This window comes from Erithacus rubecula, assembly GCF_903797595.1.
Source record: "Erithacus rubecula genome assembly, chromosome: 3".
Lineage (NCBI taxonomy): Eukaryota > Metazoa > Chordata > Aves > Passeriformes > Muscicapidae > Erithacus > Erithacus rubecula.
Window position 1 is genome coordinate 40,384,665 of NC_136689.1, and position 27,350 is coordinate 40,412,014.

General features: G+C 38.2%; 1 protein-coding gene across 1 annotated transcript; it reads right to left on the reverse strand.

Annotated features, from left to right (window-relative positions):
• Window positions 1-1,656: 1,656 nt before the first annotated feature.
• Window positions 1,657-27,282, reverse strand: DYNC1LI1 (dynein cytoplasmic 1 light intermediate chain 1). Its single transcript, XM_079301233.1, has 13 exons — window positions 27,030-27,282; window positions 26,665-26,738; window positions 15,732-15,848; window positions 13,996-14,226; window positions 10,712-10,881; window positions 9,570-9,663; window positions 7,833-7,968; window positions 7,340-7,451; window positions 5,867-5,926; window positions 5,697-5,741; window positions 5,035-5,155; window positions 4,708-4,866; window positions 1,657-2,604 (listed from the first exon to the last, which is right to left on the reverse strand). The coding sequence occupies exons 1-13, from the start codon at window positions 27,197-27,199 to the stop codon at window positions 2,492-2,494; spliced, it is 1,602 nt and encodes a 533-aa protein (XP_079157359.1). The 5' UTR covers window positions 27,200-27,282; the 3' UTR covers window positions 1,657-2,491.
• Between the last annotated feature and the right edge of the window lie 68 nt (window positions 27,283-27,350).

Consider the following 27,350-nt stretch of genomic DNA (forward strand, 5'->3'; position numbering starts at 1 on the left):
AACTAACTTGGAGACTGCAGGAGTTGTCTTATAAAAATATGGATCATATCCATTAGTTTGAAATGTTGCCCTAAAATCCAGTTTCACCCTAATGACACAAACCACTGCAGTTGTGTGAGAATGGGTCCTGCTTTCATCATCAGAGGATCCTTTCTCTCAAGCACATTCAAAATTGTTTCAAGTTTACATACAGAACCTAGACACAACTGTTCTGATACTGATGCATGCCATACATCCATAAGCAGGAGCCTAGTTTTATTCTTCCAGAGAATTTATTCAATACAGCTGTTCATGAGATGGTAATGCACTTCCCCCTGTGTCACCTTTACTGAATTGTTGACATAAACAAAATTTTAAGGACTGCAGTTAAAGTCATACTTTACATACACTGAAACTTCTCAGTCCACAATTCAATCTTCTATTTTAACATGTGTGCTTAACTTAAGGGAGTTAAGTGCACAACAAAATATATGTTGTTCTTAAATAAATGTAGGTATTTTGAAAATATGGAGGTAACTGAGGTCAGGGGAGGTGATCCTGCCTAGTAAGGCCACAGTTGGAATGCTATGTCCAGTTTTGGGCTCCTCAGGACAAGAGAGACATGTAACTCCTGGATCAGGTCCCATGAAGAAGAACAAATATTATTATGGGATGGGAGCATCTCTTAAATGGAAGGCTGAGGGAGCTGGGCCTGTTCAGCTCAAGAAGGGATGACTGAGAGGGGAGCTCATCAATGTCTGCCAGGATATAAAGGGGAGATGCCAACAGAGCCAGGCTCTGCTTGGTGGTGCCCAGCAATGGGACAAGAGGCAACAGCCAGAAACTGATGCACGGGAAGCTCCAGTGGAATGTGAGGAAGAACTTTACAGTGCAGGTGATTACACACTGGAACAGATTGCCCTTAAGAGATTGTGGAATCTTTCTCACTGGAGAGATTCAAGAACTGTCTGGACACAATCCTGTGCCATGTGCATCTCTGCTCAAGCAGGGATGGCTCTGCTTGAGCAGGAAGGTTGGACCAGGTGGCTCCACTGTGGTCTCTTTCAACCTGACCCATTCTATGAATTCTCTAGAACCACTATAGAAGGCAGGAACTGTGGAAGAAGAATACCACCACTATGTTCAAAATAGAGAGATTTCTAACTAATCAGAGAAATTAATCTAAGATTGATTAAAAAAAACCAACAAAACTAGAAAACCTGACATCATTAAAGTACCTTGGCAATCATTTGATCAGGATGTACCTTTTACATTTTCTAGTCTGAGACTGTAAGTAGAAAGTAACCACGAATTTCACAGAGGAAAAAGAGATGTTCAATATTTGTGCACTGAAAACTTAAGTCAAGTCCTAACCTTGGTCAACTACTACTTAGACAACACACTGCAGTCAGCAGCAGGATCCTTAGTATAACAAGTGTGCTTTTCAAACACTGCAGTACAAGCCACTCCAGTCAGATAAGCTAGTTTCACTCCTAGGAATAAACACTGCAGACTTATCCCCTTCCTTCCAGAAACAATGTTTTAAGGAAGTTTAAATATCTGCCAGTGATGCTATGCACTGAGAAGTAAAAATACAAAAGCATGTTTTAAGACATTTTACACCACATCCTTAGATGTAACTGTAGATGAACAAGAACACCATGGCTTCAATGAAAGTTATATAAATTTGAATGCAGAGAATACTTTATTAACTGATTACAGTTTTGATGACCAATTTTAAACCATAAGTAGTGTGGGAAACATAGTGGGGAACATTAAGGCTGAGCCATATATATATAGACAAATCTGGATACTGATATTCTGTACATTTAACCTCTGCTTTTTTCTTTATACATATTGTCTGCATTTGATCAGAGGAAAAAACAAAAAAAAAAAATCCTGGCCACTAATTTAGTCTTATACCTGTAATAAATTTTTGCATGGGTTTTTGAATGCAGTGTAAAGTTGAATAGAGATAAAACAGATATTTTTTAACCATATTCCCAATGAAGTGTTTAAGTATATCTGGAGTTTGTTGCTCTTAATAGATTTGTGTAATTATTTTTCTTTTTCAAACACTAGCAGTAGCTCTCTCATGTAGAGGTTAATCTATTTAAGATAGTATTAAACTTGCCTAACAGATTGGGAAATCAATATAAATTAAGTGCCTGTGGTGTGTATCAGTTTTCCTGCTCTAAGCAACCCCTATCACTTAAGTGGACATACTTGCAATTTTACAGAATTACACTGACTTTTCAACAAAACCCAGAAAAAAAAAGATTAATTTACTGTTTTTGCATTGTGAGCAGTGTTCCTACACAATGTGATAACCATTTTCCATCTGTACAGCTCCCTTTTGTAAAGTTGGGCAACACATATAAAAGAAAGACAGACATCAATGGTTTGTGTTCTGAAAGATATTTCAGTTCTTTAGTTCCAGTCACTGAAGGAAGAGGCAGAGGCAAGTTTGAATTATCCCAGAAAACTGAACAATTGGTTTTATTTGGTGTCTTCAAGATGCTTCACCTTCTGTGGGAGATGTAGATGATGTAGGAGAGACCATTTCAGGTTTTCGTGAAATTCTGTCCAATTCTGCCTGAACATCTGTTAAAACTGGCTTCTGACCTACAAAATAAATGTGTATCATTCAGCCATGCTTATGAAAAGCCTAGAGTATCTTCAATTCTCAAATCAGACAAATCCTAGTAATTGTTACTGCATGCATTGGGTGCAAAATTAAAGCATAAGACCAAAATCCAAAAGAAACTGAAAGGAAATAGTATTTTCTGAAGAGTTGAAGTATAAAACACAGAAGACTATTAAGATTAGCAGTTATGACTACTTCTATACAATTTTGTGTGCAACTTGTATTTGAAATAATGCTGAATGTAAAAATCAGGGGTTTCACCAAGCCCAGCAAAGTCAGCTTTGTGTACTTGGTCAGCAGAAATCTGACACCATTGCTCATGGGTGCACACGGACTTGCAGATGGCAAATCTCTTTCCTCACCCACTTATCTCCTTCCTAACTTGGAATGGCACAAACATGTGTGCAGCCACACTCTAACCTAATTCAAGCTCAAAACACCACACCATTTCCCCCTGCCCTTTTAACTCCTACTCCTCAGTCTAGGTTTCTATCCCACTATGTTCTACAGCAAGAATGGAGGAGACAATATGGGAAAAGGCAGTGCAGTATTTGGACTCCAGTGCTCTGATGAGGGTGCACAGCATCTGTAAGAGAATGTTCTGACACATGTGCAGTTGTAGCAGTGTCCCAGTATCCTTTCTGAAGATGCAAATTAATAGGAACTATCCATAAAGGTAATTTTGGCCAGATGTACTTTGCTGCTCTTCAAATTATTAAACAAAAGATAATACTGTATTAGAATCAAAGCAGCTAATGTTCCAATTAATAAGTAGAGGAATTTCCCAAAGCTGCTGAGTAAAAAAGGAATTCTCCAATCCCAAACTACTGTCTTAACAGAGAGGTTTTAGATTTGAAGAGTGAGTGCCACACATATCATTAAATACAAGACACCAAATGCTGAGGAAGGTGAAGAGGCCACATCTGAGCCAGATTTATTAGTATTTATGGTAATTCCTTGAAAACATAGTTCTTTCTGACGTTAAACTACCCTTCATTTGTTGCATAGTAGGAAATTTCTGAACTGTTTTGCTCCTTAATTAAATTCTGTCCTTGAAGTTCCTGCCATAGCTCTAGACAGAATACTTTTCTGGAGTGCTGCCTCTGTTTGCTTGGCATCATCCAAACCTGCTGCCAGCCACACCCCACAGGATTTTTCAGTGGGTGCTCTCTGTGCCTCATATTGCGTCAGCTGAATTTGTTTGAACAATCTCCATATGTTGTTCAAACTGGCACTGCTGACTTTGCCTACACCACATTAGGAAGCACTCAAACTTTGCTTAAACAACTGAGTTTTGCACTTAGAAAAGGGAAATGTACACAGGTGAAAAAAAAGTCAGGATTCATCTACACAAAGTGTTTGTGGGAAGTGTGAAGAACCAACAAAACACCAGCATTCTCCCCTAAGGGCAGCATTACTAACCTCTGGGGAAGCAGGGAGGGAAGGTGTCCATGCACACATGCTCTTAAGTAATGCAGAAACATATCAAATTGGAATACCAAGGAATGCCTGTATAGTCCTGCATCTAGCTTTAGCACAGTCACTGTTAAGCATTTCTAGATTAAGAATAATTATTAATTGCCTCATATATAAGCAGCTATCAAAAGAAAACACTTAAGAAAACACTACAGTATTTCTACAGACTGTCACCAAACTCAAACTCAAAGTGCTCATCACATCAGAGCAGAAGAAAATTTAAAGCTATTTTAATACTGACAGTATTGTCAAAAAGAATCAATTTGAAATATAGTCCTAATCTATTTAAATAAGACTAGAAGAGGCTTATGGCATAAACCATTTCATAGGGATGGAAACAAAGGGAAAAAACAAGGAACTCATGTAGACAGGATTCATGCTTAAACAACTACATGAAAATTTTTTCTTTGCTCCTCTGAAAGCCACAAAAAGGCAATACTAAAGTGCTGTGGAAACAAAATCAAAAAGCCATACAGAATACAAAAGCATATATATATAAAACATTCAGTTAAATATAGTAGTGTTCATACTTCTGATAAATTATACCAACAGGAACATTCCATCACTCAATTTAGATTGAGTCAATCTTTTGCCATTAATCATACCTGACTTTTTTGCTGATGGTGGTAAGTTGCTGCCAGCACCTCCAGTGCCACCTCCTCCTGGACTGCCACCAACACCACCAGGGCCACCAGGAGAACCAGTTTTCTTGCTCAGGAGACTGTTGAAGAAGTTAGCCAGGACTCCTTCAGATGTAGCTCCAGCTACAAGGGGAAAAATGACAGAAAAACCACAACACAAAAGCAACACAGATTTTCTAAGTAAATACTTATTTAGTGTGTTAATAAATCTAAATAAGCACATTAAAGCAAGCAGGCAAAGCAATTATTTTACTTCTCAAGCTGCATTTGTGCCCTCTTAAGAAAAAGTACCTTTCATGTTGGGATCGATCTTTTTCGACCCAGTGGGGATAGGTGTAACACTGGCAACATTCGATGTTACAGATCTATTTGGTGTCCTAGGAGATCCCCCAGGAACTCTTGGTGAGGCATCCTATTAAAAAAAAACAAAGCCAAAAAAAACAAGCCAACAAACCCTAAGTGTAAGAATAGATTAAATGAAGCATTTTGTTATTTCTTACAGCTCCTATGCTTTTGTATTTTAAATGTAGTATCTCATGCAACTGAAATGACACAGGATTAGATTTTGCTGATTCCATACAAGTTTTTTCACACTTGTAGAACATTGTTAAAACTATTAACTTTAGTGCAACTGAAGCACAAGAGAAGCCTTTAATTTCATCCTCATGAGAAATCTGAAAATCCATCTGTTACTCAGTAGTGCCTCTGACCATAAATGCATTCTAACATACAAAAAGGAAAGCCAGGACTTTTAGTCCTTGCTGTCAAAACAAGGTGTTATGGCTCACTGTGGGAAAAGTGCCATAAATTTATAGCAATATGAGTCTTTAAATACTATGTAGTCTAAAACAATTAGATCCAACAGTATTTGACAGTGCAGATAAAAGCAACGTTCTAAATATATAAAAATTAATGATTTTCATATGATGATATTTAAATTTTTTGTTACTAACCACTGGCCTTCCTGCAGCAGTAGGTGGTTGTTTCGCCAACTGTGACTGCAAAAAAACAAACATACACATGAAGTGTTAGAAATTACAGTGACTAAGAATACATCCCCCAATTTGTATTTGAATGTTGTTATATGAAACTCTTGTTGCTTGTTTTATAGTCTGGAAATTACCTGCTGCTTCATAAGAAACACTTGGTCATCCTCCGCTACAATTTCTTTTTCATGAACAAACTGCAATACAAAAACATGAGCATAAATTTGACTAAAAGAAGGAAATGAAAAAGGTATTTTCTTTCTATCTGCTGGTGAATACAACCAAAACATTCAATAAGTACTTGTATAAAATACTATGATTGCTGCATATCACATTTTTCGTATTTAAGACTGCTGCCTCATTATTCCATCTAGGCCAAGTTAATAAGAAGTGAAATACAATTATCATAACTCTGTTGAATTGCCAGGCATAAATCTGTATATACATTTGTAGAAAGACCCACTAAAAGTTCATTTAGTTGTTCAGCAAAAAATAAATTAAGTAAATGGCTACAAAGTGCATTTAGGGATCAGTAAGAAACATTCATGGATACACACATTCTGCATCACACCTATGTGTCTGTTAATTTATTGAGGCCTCACTTCAGTATTACTTTATAGGTAACTATATCACACATAACTCTTCACCTGTGTTGCATCACACTGGTGTAGGAACTGGACACAGACCTCTCAGATCCTAGTTCCATGCATTAAATCACAAGTAGTCTCATTTCAAATAAGCTCATCAAAAATTTTGCCCAAGCAAGCATGGCAAATATCAGTAACAAAGTTTATAATCCAGGCCTGAAGTTCATAAACGTGCTAAATGAAATATTATCAAGTTATATTTTGCCAGTATACCTATTTAACATGTCTTGATATTTTCCCTAAAGATTTCAGAAAGGACATAGTATTAGTTTTCCCCACTAAAATAATTCTCACTTGAAAATAAGATCAGTCACAAAATCATAGCTTTGTTAGAAAAAAGACATGGAAATATCTGCCTTCAATAACTTTGAGTGCATGGGAGTCCACTGCTGCATGCATTTTGTTCAAAAACTTCACATACGTTTACAGGTCATTTTGTCAAGGCCTTTTGTTAGATAGTACAAGGGAAAATATGAAAATAGCTGAACATATGTAAAAGTTGTTTGCATATGTTTATTTTTGATTTTACACTCTCTCAAGCTTTCTTATTTTAAATACTCCAAAAGAAAGCATTATGAAATCATAAACAACTCAGAACAAAAAGAAATGTTCTTAAAATAAAAAAAAACCAACTCAACCTGAGAGACAGGTAAATCATACTTAGTATTTTTGTGTTTTTTCAATACCAAATATGCCTTAAAAGCAAAACAAGCATATTTGCAGTCTTGAACAATGTAACAGTAGCAGAAAAAAAAGTGTAAGCTGAAGAGCAGCTACAGAACAAAAACACATAGTGATCTTTTCTGTCAATTAAAGAGCAACTTTAAAAACAAAATAAGAACACCCCCCCGCCCCATGGTACTTCACACTTTTGATAAGCTGGAAGCATAGCCTCAATAAAAGAGAAAAAACTGACAGGCAAATAAATAGCAAAGCAGTTAAACGTGAAAACATCTCATGTACCTTCCTGACTGGTGGTTTTGTTATGATATCTTCAAAATTGTCATCTGCTTTTAGTGTCTGGAAGTTCTCATGCAATATTCCTATCTTCTTGTCATTATCCCAACCTGCAGGACTAGAGAAAGGATTATTTGGCTTAAAATTCTATTGCTACTTCAGGCTATTCTTGCATGCACTCCTGAACTGCACACAACTGAGAGCCAGGAAAGCTGTCACAGTGCCCATTCTCTATGCAAGCTGGTTATTGACCAGCACAAGCAGCTAGAGACAAGGTCACCATAACAGAGAAGAGGAAAATCTTAGGCTGAGCATTTCCCTTTGGAACAGTGAGTGTTTGTAATCTTCATCCACCTGCACTCAACCAAATTCCAACTCATGGGAATGTTACATGGAACTTTAAAAAGCATAAACCATAAAAAGGCTCTAAATGCTGCTTTACAGTAATACACAGATTCGTTTTGTAGTCACACACAATATAATAGTGCAGATAACTTACATAAATACTGCATCTTTTTCCACAACAACAGCTGGAACATTGAAAGGAAATCCGTACAACTTCTGGACTATATATTTATACACTAAATCAATGTTTTTGTTTTCTTTTACTGAAGTGTAAATAAGTGCTGCCCCATCTGAATAAACAGGTTAAAGAAAACTTAGTTTAGTGGCTAGTAGGAGAAACTAAAATAACATTTAAACTATCAAAAAAGGGTCAGCTACTTTGTAGAATCTTGAAAGGGAATACAAAACCAAAGGAAAACAGTTCAAATAACTTCCAAAACCTCATTTTGAAATAAGCTATTAAGTAATTTAAATCAATCTTTCATTTTTTCTGCATTTGTCTTAGCCCAACTCGGCTATTGATTTTCAAGTAAAGTAAAGGCTCTTCTCACTTTCAAAGCCCCCCAGTACCAATGGTTTCACTACAATGCCTTTAAAACAGTCTTCTGCTTATAGTGAGCAAAAATTTTCATGCCATATCCTTATATCTTCTCATTATTCCACCCTGCAATCACTGCAGCACTAACACTAGCAGCTTCAAAAATGCCAAAGATCTTCCACTTTCCCATCTGGGTTTTTTTAATTAGGGGAACAAACTCTTACATTATACAGTGATCTGCTTTTAAAGAAAATGAAGGCAAATGAGTTTACTATATATCAGTTACTAAAACAGCCAAAGAGTGCTTAGTATTCTAGCACAGTTCGGTATCAAATTAACACATTTTATGCACAGGATTAATAAAAGAGTAGTTTTTACTTTGGGATTATAAAAATACCAAATTTCCTAATTTATTTCTACATGCCTGCAATTCAAATCCTAGAAGAAAGTTATATAATGGGATCTGATTCCTGTTCTGTGAAATTCAGAATGGAATTTCAAGTTGCACATGGCATAGGCAATCATGGAGGCTAATCCCTACTATTTTATATTCTTCCACCGCAAACAAGAGTTACTACATAATTCCATTTTCAAAAATTAGGTGTTGGAAGTTCCTTTGAAGGAAGTGCCATTTCAACAGAGGTCTCTGGCTCTTGAACCAATTTTTCCATTTTTCACCTGCTGTCCCTCCAATAGCATTTAAACTTCCCTTTACCACAGCACAAATGATGACACAATGTAGGCATGTTACTGGCATCTAAAATCTAAATCTCAGCATGTCTATCTGACTAAACAACACTAGGCATTATTTTATACACTTCTTCTGAAAAAACAAAATAATAGCACAGCAACAGTTTTTGTGCATTGTCTCTGTACCAATACAAGGGAAGTCAGTGGACTTTGCCTACAGCAATTCACACTTCTTTCCTTCCCTCCTAACCTCATCCTGTGGAATTACTGAACATGGAGGAGACTGCATATTTGGGACAAAATTAATAATAGACTTATGTGCATCTGGAGTGAGATCATACTTAAATTAATTATTTTGTTGTTATTTTAGGGAGTTTGTCAGCGAAGATGTGATGTTCTGAGAACTGATTTCCTAAATACAGAAATGGAGGCAATAAGGAAATTCATGGTAAGGGGACGTGCTAGAAAATCTTGCAGCTTGCAGTTAAAAAAGGTACAAGAAAACAGAAAAGTTTAATTCAATGTTGCCCATGTAGCTGAAGCAGACTGCAAGCTACAGTAAAAGAGTTGCATCCTTCTTTGGTACAGACACAAATACTCTTTTAAGCTTGTCATAATTAATATAAACATTGAATTGAGTAATTATGATGTGTTAAAGGATACACTGTAAGCAAAACCGTCTGATATGTGACTGAATGAAGTCAAAGTGTTCATCTCTGTAGTCATGCTCTTTTTCCAGAACACTGATGGCATCACACTGTCAAAATAAACACAGAATTAATACACTGCTTTCAGTCATATGCAAAAATAGCAGTGCTGCTTACACACCTTTTTGGTTTTAATAATATATAAAGATATACATGTACTGGAGTCAGCATAACTTGGCAGTTCAAGTGACTGGAACTTTTCATTCACTCTCCCTCCCCACTCCAATAAAAATTACTGTTGAAAATTTACCACTAAATATCACAATTTTTTATCCAATGCTTTTTACACACTGTGCCATTAAAAGAGTGTTTTTAATCCAGCTACTAACTAGCTCTTTGCAAAGGGAGGCAAAAGCAATGAATATGGAAGCAGAAAAAGAAAAAAGGTGTGGGGGTGGAAAAAAGAATAGAAGGAAACTAGCAGGTGGGGAAAAAATAAGCAGTTCAAATGAGAGGGTTAGCCTTCCAGAGAAGGAACAGCATATGCATCAAAAGGTTTATGCTTTCCCTGGGGGCCAGCAGAGGCAGCAGATGCAGTATGCTTAATGCCAATGAGAACGGAGGAGACGGGGGAAAAAACAATAAAACCAGATAAAAAATAGCCACCAGAGAACCACACCATTGTTTTCTTTAATATGGTTACCTAACAGAAACCAAAACAGATCAACAAAATGTAAACACCCTAAGAACTGAGAAAAGTTAGAAGTGCAGCACTTCACTCACTACAATTCTCAAAGAAGTTCATCTTCAGAAAAATATCAGAAGTATTTTTAAAATCCCACAATTTTCAGAATATGGACTGTGGAAATCAAGGGGAATTCTAATTGCTTATTGTCTAGCTCATTTCTGTGAGCAAAAAGGTCTGAGGTATTTCTCAATTCCTTGAAAACTGGAAGAACTAAAGGAAAAGCTAATTCCAAAATAACAGTAAATAATGGGTTCTAGAAGATAACCAACCTTCAACGTGAAACACTTTTAAAGAGTTCTCAAGTGAGGTATTCAGAATAACTTGAAATAACCTTGTGCTTCCCACCCCAATCCACAATTGACAGAGTTATTTCAATAAAATATGTAAAAAACCTAAAATGTGAAACAAACCTTTGTACAAACTACTACTACTGGAATGCCTAAGTTACATGTTAGTGTATCTGCACCCAGGGGTAAAATCACACTGTCATCTTTGTCTTCCTGTAATGAAGTATTTCTTCTCTGTGGAGAAGCTGGAAAATCCTCGCCTGGTTCTATATACTCCTGGAAGTCTCTTACCACTGTAAGTAAAAAAAGTTACATTAAAACATCAGCTGCTTTATTATTTCAACAATTATTTCCACTGCCATTGATATCTAGCACCGTAGATTGTATAGTATTTCTGCATTTTGGTGTTGAAAAACAGCATGCACCTAGTCCTGGCTAGCTGTTGGCTCTCTGCAGCACAATGGAGAACTAGCAAGTCTGAGATCTGTTGGATCAGCAGCCAAAAGAACATAATCAGATGAAATTGCCCATAAGGACAACATGATTTTTTTTAATCATTGTGAAACCACTAGGCAGTTGCTATTACTGTTTGATCTGCTTCCTAAAGGACACGTTTCTTTCCTTTTTTCTTGGCAAAGTTAATGGAACAGTTTTAATGGAACAGAATTAAGCCTCACACAAACTGCTTAGCTGCTACTGTATACCAGGTTTTACCTAAAGACCCTTTGTCCATAGTTCATTCTCTGTACAGCAATTCAGCAGTAGCATAAACAATAAATAAAGGACTACATAAACACTAGTTTAAACTAGCTTTATAATTAGTTAATAGCATATTAAACCTCTGGTATGTTTTAAAATTATCAGATATTACTTTAAAATGTAGCAAGCAGGGTAAGTTACACTCTAACTTTCATTTATTCTAATTCTCAGTGCAAGTCCTTGTCATGTTCTGCTGCACACGCCCAAGCCTCTAATTACACAGTCACTTACTATTCCTACAGTCAGGGATGCAATGTGAGGCAGAAAATGTCTGTAATTTTTCACATCACATGTCCTGTTCCACACAGCAGAAACAAGGCTCTGCCAAACCAAACCACTGTCTACTATCCCATGAGTAGCACATCCTGATTCAGCACAAGAAGTCAGGCAGCAAGGCAGCTCAGCTGCATCATGCACAGTGAACTACACCAGAACATCCTCACTTGTGTTAATCCACTGCCACCTTCACTAAACTGACTGAAGGCCTCTGAGCTCATACCTAGAAAAGCATCTGTGCAATTAACAAAGCAAGACTTATTGAAATAAGTCAGCAGAAAAATTGTATTAGGTCAAGATTATTCAATTTTTCAGCCGATCTTGGAGCTCACAATAACAAAAAGCACATGCACAGGTTATCATCTTGGACTGTCAACGCAGGCTCTAATCCAGGGAATGCTGCTAATTCAAGTCTGGTCAGAAGAGCTTCTGAGATTAACTGAATATATATGCCAGTCACTCTACAATGTCTTCCCTATATAGTATCCTGTCCTGGAATAAATGCATAAATCCTCCAGTGGATTCCTAAAATTCCCACTGTGTGATCATAACATATTAATCTTTATGGACATAGGAAAAGCAGTAAAAAGGAAGATTAATTTAGTATATCACAGCTCCGAAGCTGTGGAATACTATCTCAGGTCTGTCTTCCTTAGAAACACAATTTCATAAAACACAGATTAATTCAGTGAAGAGGAAGAGCTATTTCAACTCTTCACTCACAGCTGCTATGTATCCCCAAATGCCTTTCTGTACCAGTTCTAGTCCTCCAGGGTGTGTCTTTGAGTGGAATTAAACTGCTAGAACTGAAGACAAACACAGCAGCATGCCTCCAGAAAACCACACACACAAACCCTCAGTAGATTTCAGTCCCAGTAGCAAGTTAAATCAGCTCTCAGGAGCACTGAGCCTGACACAAGCATCTAGTGGGATCCCATAGCCAAAAGTCAGGCAAGAAATGTTGCCTCCTCCTTTTGGCAGTGTTGAGCTCTTGACTGCCTAGCAATGCATGAAGTCACTTCACAACAGGATCAAAACAAAAACCAGCTTCCAGTCACATCTGGATTGTGTCCAGGGCCTCCATTATAACCAATGTTCAGACAACTTATATCTGTAAGAATTAGACCAGATGACAGAAAACCAAAACAGATAAACCTAATTGGAGTAGCATTTTTTTCTTGTCTCATTTAATTGCTTACATTTTCTGGATTTTGCAGAGTTTCTCTACCCTGTTCACTCAGTCTGTAAAGAATCAAGACTATCAGGTTTACAACTTGGATAACATAGATACTGTATCCATAGTTTCAGCCAGCAAAATCCTATCCTGAAAGTGTTTGAGGGGATGTTTAATACACATGTACTAACATCCAAAACCAAACCAAAAAAAGCATCCAAGAGAGCTCAGCTCCTCCCACCTAAACAACTTCTTGTGGAAGATACGATTCTCAAGGATGATCTTCCCTTGGAAGAATCTCTCTCTTAAAGGGACAAACAGAATAACTAATATGCCCCATACCTCATACCAGAGTATCTACAACTGTCACCTTACATTCCACTACATCACAGCACAGCTACAACCTGCATTTCTAAATTAGCATAAGCACTCATTGCTTAAGAATGTACCAGTTAGAGTGCAACTTCAGACTTAAAAAGAAAGTCTAATCATGCAATTTGATCTCAACACTCAGCTTTCTCAAATCTCTTCCTTGTGGACTCAAATTCTACTACCCTAAGGGAAATGCAAAGGATTGCTGAAAAGTAATATGGAGCTATAATCTGAGATAAACCAGCCAGTTTAATAAACCTTGCAAAATCTTTGTGTTCTGCATGTTTAAAACTAAAAAGACAGAGCAACAAACACCTAACTCCATTAATATCAATAATAATTACAATAAAACTCTGCAAGTGGAAAGAGGCCAGACATGGCCATGCTGCCATGAATTGTCTCAAAATGTACACTTTTGGTAGGCACAGAACAGGTCCCAGATTCTCTAACTGGCTAACTTCAGGAACAGTTAGGAAGCTGATGTAGTGATCTGCCTTTAAACAAGTAAATGAAAAATTGAATGCTTAGAAATTTATTTTTTTTTTTCCTTGGTGAATCTTATCTAGAAAAATACATAAAAAGCAAGACTGTAATTTCAGCTATGTTCATTCTGGAAGTTTTTTCCCCCCTACACTGTTATTCTGTTAGAAAGAAGTACTACTGTTGTTCATGTAGCTGCTTGAGACTTATCTGAAACTAGACTTGGTAAGTTCTAATTTTAAATAACACTTCCATAGAATGAAAAAGACTGCAATGGAGAGATTAAATGGTGCAGAAAGCATCAAGCACATTTAAATGGATTCCCATGTCTTTGCAGAATACTCACACTTTTGCTCCATTTCTTTCATTTCTTCAGGAGGAATTTTTAACTTGTCAATATGTTCTCTTACAACACTTGCCCACTTTTGTAAAGAATCCAGTGCAGTCCAAGGTCTAGACATGTCTACTACCAACATAACTAGAGTGTCCTTTAGAGAGCTTGCCTCCATTGCAAATTTAAGAAGACCTTTGTGATACAGGTCGCCATCCAAAATCCATACATTACATCTTGTTTGGTCTATATAAAAAAAAACAAAAAAACCAAAAAAAACAAAAAAAACATGTAATGATATTTACTTGAAAAATAGCCACCATATAGTGGCTACTGAATGTTCTTTGGACATTAAAATACCAGAAAGAAAGCAGATTATGTTCTCCCAGTCCATTGAACACACATAATGACACAACAATCTGCAGCTAGTGGGGAGACAAGCTCCTCCTCTTTCAAACCCTGATGCTTAATGGCTGATAACTGAAGATCTTAAATACATTATCTGAAAGAAAGGATCCAGAGAAAGCAGACAACATTTACAAAATAGTTGTTCACCATTTTCGAGTAGGAAAATGTTTTCTTCAAGATGCAACTTAGAAGAGAAAAACTGGGTGAACTCAGTCATCTTTTTGCAGCTGTTGGCCTGCTCAGCTCTCAAGGACTGCCATCTCCCCTTTAAAACTCCATCTGACATGCCTGGATAACTCTTAGGAGTATAGAATGCACCTCAGCCACTCAAAAAAACCTGAAAAACTGTTAAGTTTTTAATGACTGAGTTTGACTTAACAGACTCTTCAAATTGGCAAAAGGACAATCACCATACAAATAGATCATCCCATTGTTTTTCCCTTCAAAAATATCACAGTACTACAAATTCACAAACACTTGCACAGTAAAAGAAGAGATGTTGATTCAAAATTAATGTAATTACATTTCCTTTCAGGTAAATTTTTAGTACTGGTTACAGAAGTTCTGAGGAAGACATTTAAAGCAAACTTACAATCTTCATTAATCTGGTTCCAAGCCATCTTTGAAACCAATACCTAGACATGAATGTCAGGAAATCAGGTGATTTCAGAGGAATTAAAAAAGGCCAATTTATTCTAGTTCTCCTTCAACATGTTTGGGAAGTTTTAGTATACACAAGAGTTCCCCTTTTTCACCAAAGCTTCCAGAATATCCTTATTCACATCACATAACTCCAGGTACTGAGATATTAAACAGCATCTTAAACATACTTTTTCCTTTCTAGCTATATCTTCACCCAAGTTTTTGGGTTTTCTTGTTTGTTTTTTAAATCTCCTTCAGCATTGTGTACAATTTCCTACCCCTCAGTTGATGACAGTAGTCTTGCAGACTGTGTGCCAGCAATACAAGAGTTTCTCTGTAGGTTCAGGACAACTACTTGCCACAGCAATTGAAATGGAAGATAGAAGCATGGGCACCTTTTCCTCTAGGCCTGAGAAACACACATCTATTCAGAATGTTGCAGCTAGGTCAGCATCCCTTGTCCCTTTTTTTTAGCTCTTTCTGTTGACAGGTTCCTTTCCTCCTCTACCACTTATATGGTCATTCCTGGTATCTACTAAAGAAACTACACAAATTTCCTTATGATACAAAACACTTCTGGCATAAGCTGGATTCCTGCATACTAGAAAGACAGAAAAACATCCCACTGTCATTTCAGATATCACACCACTGAACCATTGCTTTCAAATTGGTTTAAGATACTGTTACAAATACAGACTCACCATCTCGGTCTTCATCATGCACATTTAAATACAAATACTCCATTCCTCTTCCTTTTTTGTACTCCTCTATTCCTTGAATTTTTCCTATTAAGCTAGTTTTACCTGCTCCATCTTCACCTGGAGAGACAGAAGTAAGACACCACTCAGTCTTTAATCACAGTTACATATTAAAAACCACCTGGGGCAAGAACAAAACCATATTCTAACAGGATAACTGAGCTCATTGGAGTTTTGAAATACAGCAGGTTTTGCCCAAATCATCCATCTGTTCAAAGTGCATGTTTCAGCTTCAAATATTATTTCTACTTATTGATAAATACAATTATCCTACCAACAATGCTACCTGAAATAGGCTCTTATATTCATCTTTAAAAGGATATGCTAAGGAGTAGTTAAACACCTCAAACAATTTCAGTCTTTCAACTACAACCAAAGTAGTAACAAAGTTTTTCTAACATAGAGTTTAACCCATGGTAAGCTCCTCTTACAGTTCATTTCAAACAGCACACTGAAGAAGGCAAATCTGTTACCTCAGCTTTTATGAACTGGTTTCTTTGAATATTTTCTCTATTATAGGTCTCAAGAAACCTTAAAAAGAATTGACAAATAGTAAGCCCACTGCCTTACAATACATATGTATGTATTTGGACAGCACAGAGACAAGCCTGTAATCCAGACCCATTCACTCTTATTCTCTCCCCTCCAAAGGGAGCTTGGACAACCACTGAACTTTACAGCATATGAACAATGTAAACACCTCACCTAAGGCCAGAGATCCTTCTAGAAAAACTTTATTTGCAGTCATAGGTCTCAGTGCTGGAAAACTTCATGTGCATTTTTTCCCAGTTCAAAAGAGTAATCAAGCTGAATTTGGACACAAAGCAGGGGTTTGCCACTTTGTTTTTTTCTCTAATTTGCAGAATGATGAGTATGTAACAGACATTATAAAACTCTTGAAACACACTAACATCTTATAAAATTAAGGTTAATCCCAGGTCCCTAAGAAGCACTTGACCAATTTTGAGTCAAACCAAACATTTTTCCCCAAGTCTCTCCTATAGAGGATGAGTAAACACCTGCTTTTAATCACATGACAAAGACACAAGTTCAAGGGCAGTAATTTTCACTGCTAAACATAATGATGCTTTCCCTTTAAAGAGAACTGACTGTGATCTTATAGATATCACTATGGCTGCATTAAAAGCACTATAGCTATAGCCACTGTAAAGAACAGAGATATCATACTTTGATAGAATGATTTTGAATTTACTTAACATATCATCCCCAAGATTGCCACATGAAATTCTCAATTTAGAGGACAGCTTTATTTTCATATTTCACTAACACTGGGAAACATAAGACTGCTTACTCTAAAGTGCCCATGGGGATTTTACTCAATGGAATGAATATATTTTAAATCAAATACATTTTGAGAAAGACAGAGAGAGAAATAAGACCAGAACTGAAGTTTGAAGTCTAGTTAAGTATAGACAAGTTAAATGAAAAATTAAGTTGTGTCCCTTTAACTTTTCCACAACTTAAGGGCTCGTTTGTGAGCTCCTGTATTAAATCAAGAAGTACTTGAGCAAACAATTACAGCTAGTTTTAAATAACCATTGGAAAGCAGTGCTATTTTCTAGTCATACATCAAGCTTTTCCTCTTGTAAGAGAATCTTTTAAATAATTCTGATGAAGAAGTGAGGAGTTCAAGCTTCATCACCATAGATGAATTACAATTCCTCCTCTGCCCTCACCTCTGTACTTATCCAAACTTCTCTAAATTGTCATCTACAAATAATTGAGAAGACCTTATTATCTGCTGCTCTGACATGTTATGAAGCTGCTTTAACTTTTGCCAACAATGTCTGTATGATTCATTGAGCTATTTTACCTTTCTAAATTGGCAGCTTCAATTAATGCATGCCAGCAGAAGGCTCAACAGTTAAGATAAATCAAAATTTGTTATTCCTTTTAATGAGGGGTTGCACTTAAGAGCTTTCTGAGTTTCTCAGAACAGCTGACTTCCAGTTAAGTTCTTTTGCATACTAGAGTTTGAGTCATACAGATGGCAATAAAGATTTCAACTTGCTTGAATTTGGGAAACTTTACTGTCTCCTGTGCATATCTACCAGTTTTAAAAGTTAGCTAGAACAAATCTAAAAACCACCTGCAGTTGTAAAAAGTCCTGCACCTGATAAAAGATATGCCTAAGCAGTCTAAACTAAACATACTTATATAGATGCTAATATCTAGACAACTACTGTTACAAAGTGCTCATGCTAAGCAATACAGGTAAACTTGAAATCTACTTCCCACAAGCCCCTTACTTGTCATTGCTCTGTGTTATATCATTTCCTCTCCAACCTGGTATTTCCAAATCACTAAAATAAACTGGAGGTCAATGCTGTTATATTAATACCTTATAGCAAAGTAAGAACTGGAATTTTGTTTTCCCCTCTACACTGAAATGAATTTTACCAGTACAGCGCAAGACAAATTGATTTGATGTAAACTTGGCACTGGACACATATGCACACACAGCAGTAATTTCAGCCTTCCACCACAGAACTATTTTTATTTAATCTGTTCCATGAGGAAACCTGTCTATTCTCTTGTCCTCAGCAAATATTCACCCATTTCAAAACATCAAGACCAGGCAAGTGGATCACTGACACACATAACAGTGCTATACAAGTTACTGCATGAAGAGAGCAGCACTCATCTTTCACAAGGGAAAGCCAGAATGACGCATCAGTGAAGTCTGAAGTTAGTAATACATAAACCAAATAGTTTACAAACAGGATGATCCACTTGCAGTGATTCAAAATAGCTGCCTAGCCAAATATGCCCTACCCCATAGGAGATCCAGAGTTCTTGACATATTTTAGTCAAATTAGAGTCAGTATTATTTTAAAAAGTTGGGAGGAAGTAAAAATAGGATCATAATTTATGATACAAGGACTTTCTCCTTTTTGCCCAAACAATTGATCATAAAGATGAGGAAAAGATAACTGCCTTGGCCAAGAGAACACAGAATCATAACAGAATAGTCTGAGTTGGAAGTGACCTTCAAAGGTCAGCGAGTCCAATCCCACACTAGTGAAACCCAACATACTAAGACTTGATGTTTCATCTACTTCTACTTTCTATGCATAGTATGTTACATGTACCTTCTGAAATCATAACAAGTATGTGTGTATTTGTATCCTTGTTATTATTTTTTTCCCAACCTAGACTTCAATAAAAAACACTTGAAAAGTCAACACACTTTGAATATACTGAGTTATGCTAGGAAAGAGCAGCAGCATAATTTTGCTTTGTAGCTACTCTTTAGTAAGAATATCAAGCCAGAAAATCTTAAACCAGTATTTATCTAAAATTCCTATGTAGTTTTTAGAATTCTTGTTATCAAATAAATTCTAAGTGGTAGCTTTAAGACTTCTCAAAACACAAACATTTTATTGTAATGCCTTGACTATGTACAGAATATGTACAGAATCTTCTCTCCCCCTCAGAGAAGAGGGAAATATGTGAGGAAATTAAAGTCCATTAGCTGTTGGAGGTTTGACTGATAATGTACAACATATTAATATAATTAACATTAACTGCTACCTGGGACATACACAAAATTATATATGTTTTGAAAAAAATGTCAATCACAATACATATGTACTCATATATTGCTTTTCAAATTACAAACCTTAACATCTTCAATATATTTACCTTTTTTTGTTTGTTTCTGGATATTTCTAAAGTATATGAAAAAGTAATGCTGCTTAGTTTTAGACAAAAGGAAAATTTCATATTCCCTGGGCCCAAATGTCACTGCATATTAGTATCATGAAACAGAACTTTTTTCAAGTTCTACTGAAGTAAAATAGAAAACAGAGCATTATGCACATTAAAGAATAATTACCATCATCCTCCATTTCAGAATTTTGAAAAATTCTGTAGCTTCTTTATTTTTAGCTGTGGGATTAATTAAATTAACAACTGACTTCCATACATAAGCTCACACAGCAAAATATTTCTGACATAGTAGTTTGGATAAAGCATTTCAAGGTAGAATAAAAATCAGGTAGATTTTGCATCCACCTTTTGCAAATAACATAAAAAGGCCTCCTTTTGCAGTGTAAATACTAAAGAACAAAAATTCTCCATTATACCAAATTGCACTCACACATTAATACAACAGTGAGGAACAGAAGTGATGTTTCTAGCAAGCGGTGCTATGCACTAAAGCTGAACACAAGTAAAAGAAAAACAACAGATTTAATTTTGCACAAAAGTCAGGCTAGGAAGCAGCTGAAACAAAGCCAAACCAATCTGCTTACACACAGTATTTCACTGTCTTGTTAACAAAATGGAAAGTCTTATACTCAACTAAACAAACACTGCTGCATTTTTATCCACACACTGCTACTACCTCATTCCTCTGATGAACTCCAGTTTGGGGTTGTGAAAGCTTCTCTGTCCAAGGTGCTACTCTGTTCACAAAACAGATTTTGAAAACGTCCTTCTTGCTCCTGCCTCAAACATATAGGAAACCATAACAACAGAAACCATTCCCAGCCTCCTCCCTTCTCACTACACCAGGCAAAAAGCATGTTTACTGAGCAGAAAATCAAGTATCACTAAATGTTTTGCCACAATACAGAATTTAGCAGAATGCGCTCTCCGAGACAGGAAGGGTGGGCAATGAAGTGAATGAATCTCCTGAGTGTGCAGGCAAACAGGGACTTATCTATGTCCTGCTACACCAACTCTTCAGCCATAAACTATACATTTGAGAGGACTTAGGCTCTCCATTACAGAAATTCTTCAAACTTTCAATTAACATTTTCAAATTCAAAATATTTACTACTCATTCCACATTGCTTTCAGTTTAGACCAGAATTTGTCTGGTCCTATAAACCAGACATTTCTAACTTGTCACAGAAATCTGTACATGGAAGAACAATCAATGTCTTATCTCCAGAACAGACACGAGTCCTGACTTGTCTGTGTAAATTGTTTCTCCATTGTTAAGTGTCCCGTGTGTTTAAAATACATCAAGGCCAAGAAGCAAGAAGAGAACATTTCTTTTGTATCATTAGTATTGATAGCCTGCCCCTCTTCAATCCAGGACTGTGATTTTTTTCAATAGCTCTTTGAAAATCCCTGGATACCTTACTTGTCTGTAGTCTATAATCCTAGTGGTTCCTTGAAGGAAGTTTTTTGTTTGCATTTTAAATCCAGCAATTAAAAATCAGCTTGATATGGGAATTTTACAACTCATCTCTAAAAAATACATTCAAATAAGGCCAAAAAAACCTAGAAGTAATGGACCCAATTACCATCTTCTGCACACCCCACATCCCCAAGCTTACTTTTGTGAATCTGCTTTATACTTTTACAATGCAACAGACAACTTCTGGGTAGAAAAATACAGAATATCCAATATCTCTAGCATAAAATATTTAATATTTTTATTCATAGAAAAAAATCTATCTTGCTTAAATATGATAGAACAAAACCAGCAAGTCTAAACTTGAGTTATCGAATGGGGCTAAGATGCCTTCCCAAAATCCCAGAGCAATCTCTATTCCACACCCTGTGGAATGCCTGAATCTCAACACAGTGGTGCAGAAATATACTGATCTTCTTTCTACTAGAACCAAGCACATGTGCACTGTAGCTATTTTCAAGATAAAATACTTGTCACAAGCTAATAACTGCCTTTTCTACAGCTGTATATTAGTGAGAGGCTTATTTACACATTCTACACTAATTGAAGAATGCCTTTTACAGAACAAGACCAAAATAATCACAGTAAGCCAAATTTAGTTTGATTTCAGAGAATTAAAAAACAAAATTCATTATGCTGATGAGAGCCTTCTCTACAATCTCTCAAACCAATATGGAAGTTCACAATAAGTAAGCGATAACAAGCTTACAAATAACTTGTCACTAAATTTTCATTTGCTCATTGAATAAAAATCGTTTCCTTCTCCAAGATTATTTTACTCTGCCAGATAAATTTCTCACCTCACATAAAATTCACTCAGTATATTTGTGGCACTAAAACATTAAATAACTTTTCTGAGGAGCACCTTAATTGTACTTCAGCCTTTCAACACTACAGAAAGCAGACTGCAGACAACTCTTCCTGCAAGTCTTCTGCCATGTCCTGCACCACAAGAATACACGGCCTGACTGTGGAAAAGTACAGCAGTAACCATGTTACCTGTGCTTGGAGAGACCCACAGTCAAAGAAGGGAAATACAGCAGAGAATTCTACAGTGACTATGAACAGCATCCATTCCTAACTCAGTCCTTCTCCTTTAACATAGCAGGAAGTTGTCTAGCATATCCAGGTTCTCCACCAAAACAGAATAATCCCATGGTACTCTCCATGGGACACCTTTATTGGTATTCTTGCCTCTAACCTGCCTGGAGAACACAGAAGCACAATTCCTCTCACTGTTCTTCACCTCTGGAGCTATTTCTGAGATAGAGCCAGTAACCAGCAGCATCTCTGACACTAAGGAGACAAACTAAAATAAATGCAATTCAAGAATTTCAGAACTTCCCATGCTGTTCTAAGTGACTTCTACCATACAGCATCCTTGTAATTCTGGATTTCTGGAAGGGTATTATAGCAGGAAGGATGCAACAAAGAAGTACTACTTAATTCTAAAAAAATGTAGCTACAAAACAAGCAATTAGAATTTTATCTAGGTCAATGCCCCATCAAAACAATTGACACTTTAGAAGCATAACTCTGCTGACCTAAACACAACTTGACTACATTTACAAAGCTTTCATTGCCTGCAGAAGGTGAATTAGTTGCAAGAGGAGGACAAAAAGAAACCCTCTGAGTTAACTTCTGCAGTACCAGAGAATTTAGAATATTTGCGATTAATAATATGCACAGTATGAACAAGCAGTATTTTATCAGTTTCACTGATGAAATTACAACAATGAAGCTGTCAGCTTTTGGAACAGGAAAAGATAAATGAAAAACTGATTTTATAGTGTGGAGTAGAAATTTAAGTAAGAAGATTTTATACCCTCACAAAAATTTGCTGTATCAAAACTTAATTTTCAGGTTCTTTATATTCCACAGGTCCACGAGAAGAAAGCAGCAGGCTAAACCTGTTCTTGAAGATATACTAGGAATGGCTGTTATTGCAGAAGATGGTACATGTACACACAGAAAAGTGGACCTGTAAATCAGCTGTGAATTGTGCTTCTTTCTAAGCACACTTACAACCACTGGACAGGAGCAGAGCTCCAAGATTCAAACAAACAGGCCAAGCCCTGAGAAGTGAAATGTCTGGGGTAAAGATAAAATGTGGACATGAGGCAGTTGAACTATCACTACCCAGTAAACTCAAAGCTTTTATCATTGAGTCGAGTCAAATGCATAAAAACCCAAGCCCACTAGTGATTCAGTAGAAGCATAATTGTACAATACAGACACAGAGTCGGGTATACGAGTGTCACTGGATGGTTTGACATAATTAAAATTGTAGGCAAAGAATATACTGTGCTTCAGAGACAGAGGAATGTATGAAACACGAAGCCAGATAGAAAACAACTATTCAATTCACTTGCCAGCTGGGAGCCTGTGTTCTGGTGCATCCTGGAATGACTTTGAGCATTACTGCTTGAATGCATGCAGCAGTTTGTTGGATAAACCATTAGTTCAGGTCTCTGAATCCAAGCCTTCACACATTCTACAGCACTATGGATTCCAACCATAATGTGCAATAGTGAGTTGTCAGCTGCTCCCCTCTACTCCACTCACTGATATAAGAGAAAGGGAATGAACACGAGAGCTCCCAATTATAAGCATTAGTTTTCTCATCACAAAAACTACCTCCTGTGATCAACTACCTTTATGACACAAGTGAGCAAAAGACAGTCCAGGAAAAGTAGAAAAAAGAGAAAAAAAAATAAGCAAGAGCAACAAAACCACACTGCTTTGGCTATCTGCAAAAAGTAGCTAGAAACATCAATGAGAGCATGGACAATTTGCATGTTCTGCTGGTACAGTTGGCTAAATGGGGTAGCTATGCCCACTATGACAAAACTACCTAGGAATCAGAGCATAAGGGACTTACAGTAAAGCCTGTACTTCTATTATTTGTTCACACAAGAACAGAAAGATGAGAAGTTTTCAAGCCACATGTGGTGCCAATCAGAGTTTAAACTTAAAAGAAAAATAGTTACTGAAACAATGTCTGCAAGTGAAGCAACTTTGGAGAAGTAAAACTGTAAGTCAATTAATTCTGGGCTGATTTTGAGCAAATTATTAGCAACACTATTTGTTAACCTTCACTTCACAAAACTATGTGCCATATCTAGAGATTAACATTTGGCATTCCAGTCTCCTTTAGTTGGATAACTCCAACTGCTTTCCAGGTTCTTAAAAATGAGATGTTAACAGAGCTAAAAATAAATACTGAAATAGCAGAATTAGCATGCCAGACACAGGCAGGTTCCCAGAACAACTAGGCGTACAACTACACGCAGTGTTTGAAAAATAAAAATGCTGTAGGCAAATTAGAAAACCCACCCTAGCAAACAAAAGAACGTGGTAGGTTTTTCCAGTGGTTTTTCAGGGTGGGGCCATGAAATGTTGGAGGTTTAAGGGATTTTTTAAATGCAGTTTGTATTGAAAATAAGCAGTCATTTGTTATTATAAATCATATTTCATCAGGCAGGTTTTAACCAATATGACTGTTTATACAGTAAGTATTCACCTGCCACAAACTGACTGAAAACCATCAAGACACTGGTCAGCTTTATACCTTTTACTTAAAAGTACTGAACGTATAAAGAAACTGAAAAGAGTCATGCCAGAGCATGAAATGAAAATTTCATGTTCTGTATTAGTAGAAAAAGTTAGTATGAAACTATCTAAAGGAATAAAGCTTACACATAAAGGAAATATTTCATAACACAGAAACTGTAAACACAGCTCAAGAATACAAAGACAGACAAAACTTCACATACTGAATCTGTCCAACAACGAATACATAAGACCTCTCCTTTTCCTGTGCCAGTGTGCTTCAGGTGCAGCATCATGATTTGCAAGTGAACAACAAAGATCTGGTATTCTCATTAAAAACACAGCTATGGTCCTCACTGGTCAGTCCTCAGATCTGATGTTCTTTTTCCTAAATACATGCCAAATCTGGGAGGTTTTCATACCCTGCTGGATCAAGGCCTTCCAGAAAACCCAATTTCTAAGCAACAATTAAAATTTCTTCTATAAAACTGTACATTTTCAAAAAAAAAAAAAAAAAAAAAAAAAGCATCAGTCAAAAAGGGCAAAAGCTATTACATTAAGTCATTCTATAAGCTCTACATAAATGGTAAAAAAGAAAATTTATATACAACAGGTTGCATAGCACAAAGTAAATGGGCATTTGGAAACAATCTATGATATCCTTTCTAGCTCTGAAGGAAGCAGTCTCCAGCTACTGAGCACTAAGGATTACCTGACTACGAAGAGAGAGGAAAAACAACCAGTATAATCTTCTTGACAAGGATCACAGCTTGAAGAAGAATCTCCCAACTTCAGCAAGGACAATCATCCAATTTAGGTTCAAAGTGTCACACAAAAAGGTGTAAATCGTTATGAAATATTTTCTTTGTTTAATATCAGTGCAACTTCCAATCTCAATATCCTACTTAATTACATAACATACAAAGCAACAAATTAAAGGGTAGTAAGTCTTGTAAGAGCTTCAGAAGACCATGCCCATCATCCTTGCACAGTCTTCTCATTCTCAGTCTGTTTTAAGTAACCACTCAGCTTATCAAAACAGGAAGAAAAGGATCACAGTGATTGCTTTAGGATTACAGAGGGGAAAAAAGCCTAACTCGAAAAACCTCAAGAGAGTACAAGCCACAAGACTATGCAGAATCACAGTGTGCATAGAGTCTGCAAGGGTATCTTTACTGAGTTTTAATCCTGTTTCCAAATATTAACAGGGTTCTTTGTGGGGACAGAGAGGTTGGCAAAAGGAATGGAAGAAGCACCTAGTTAGAAAACCATACACCTGCACTCATTATGTTGCCTACTAGCAATAGTATGTAATAGTCTTTCAGGAAAACAAAACAACAAAAAATACACCACACCAATAATACTGTTAATAATTATTCATACAGATGCACTCGAGTGCATCCATTTCTCTCTCTCCTCCACGAAGCTTTTAATTTTGACGTATCATTTTCCTTCATGAATTGCAGCTGGGTGTCTCATTACCGCCCTATCAAAGTCCCCTTCCGTGCCTCTCACCTTGCCGAGGGCCAGGCTGGACTAAGGCCCTGGGTGGGGATGGCGGGGCGGCAGCGCTGCCGCCGGTGCCGCCACGCCGGGTGCGAGTGGGCAGGGCAGAGCCCGCACGGCCCTCCCCGGGCCCTCCCCGCCCTCCGGCCCGCAGGCAGCACCGTCATTGATGCCGCTCGGGCCACGGAAGCGGTTTTCGTGTCCGCATGACACGCCGCACAGCGCCGGCAAGGCAAGCGGCACCGGCGGCCGCGGCCAGGGATGGCTCGGGAGCCGCACGCCCCCCGAAGCCACGGCTCACGGGGCAGGGAGACAATAAGAGCTCCCCATCCGAGCCACCCCGCCTGGGGAGCCAGCTGGGGAAGGACAGAGAGGGTGTATGGCGAGGTACCTACGGTGAGGGGCGTATCTAAAGCATCTGTGGACCATCTCCAAAATGAAGCAAAGCCACGCAAGGGAGGAAGAGGGAGGGTTAAGACAGCGCCTTGTCACCCATCACCCCCCTTCCCTTGGGGCGCTAAACAAGGGAAGCTCCAGGCGCCCAAGAGAGCGTTCAGGAGCCAGCGCGTGTGCGGCGGGGATGGAAAAGGATGCTCCCTCAGTCAGTGTGCGCAGGGGCAGGCAGAGGGATCAGGATGCTTTCCTCACCCAGCAGGAGGACGTTCTTCCCCGAAGGCAGCTTAGAGCGGGAGCGCGTGGACACCTCGCTGAGGATGCAGGACCTGGCGCGGAGAGACGACAGCGCTTAGGAAGGGTCTCCCGCTTTCTCCCGGTCCCCACCCTCGCCATCTCCCAGGGATGGGGGGGCTACGGCACGAGGGGCGGGGGGCAGGGCTGGAGCCGCCACTGCCAAGGGGAGGTGCCCCCCCAAGCTCAGTGACTGAGAGGCACTGAGCGCTAGCGGCGGCGGGGGGATTATCCAGCCCCCTGCTCCTCGCCCCCCGCAGGGCATCGAGGCGCTCCGAGGGCGGCGGCCAGCGCGCCCGGGTCCGCGGGGCGGGGCTGGCACTCACCAGAGGTTCTGCCCATCGTCCTCATCGCCGCCCGCCCGCAGCTCCGCGTTGTTGTTGTTGGCCGTGGCTGTAGAAGCAGCGGAGGAAGCAGAGGAAAAGCTGGCAGTCGAGCCGAGCCCGGAAGAAGACGAGGAGCCGAAAGAGCCAGCTCTCCCCACCGCCGCCGCCATCTTCGCTGCTGCCTCCTCCTCCCTCCCCTGCCCCGCCGCCTCCCCGGGACGCGGAGCGGGCGGCGGCGCCGCGGTGCCGGCGGGAACCCGGATGTTGGGGGGGCGGGGGCGGGGCTGGGGCGGAGACAGCGGCGGCGGCAGCGGCGCTCCG

Bases quoted from the DNA above. Each gene is read 5' to 3' on its own strand.
- DYNC1LI1 (XM_079301233.1), bottom strand. From the start codon at position 27,199: ATGGCGGCGGCGGTGGGGAGAGCTGGCTCTTTCGGCTCCTCGTCTTCT. The intron at 26,739-27,029 runs GTGAGTGCCAGC...TCTCCGCGCCAG, and splicing joins GACGATGGGCAGAACCTCTG to GTCCTGCATCCTCAGCGAGG. The intron at 7,969-9,569 runs GTATCCTTTAAC...CTGTTTATTCAG, and splicing joins CAGACGGTTTTGCTTACAGT to ATGGGGCAGCACTTATTTAC.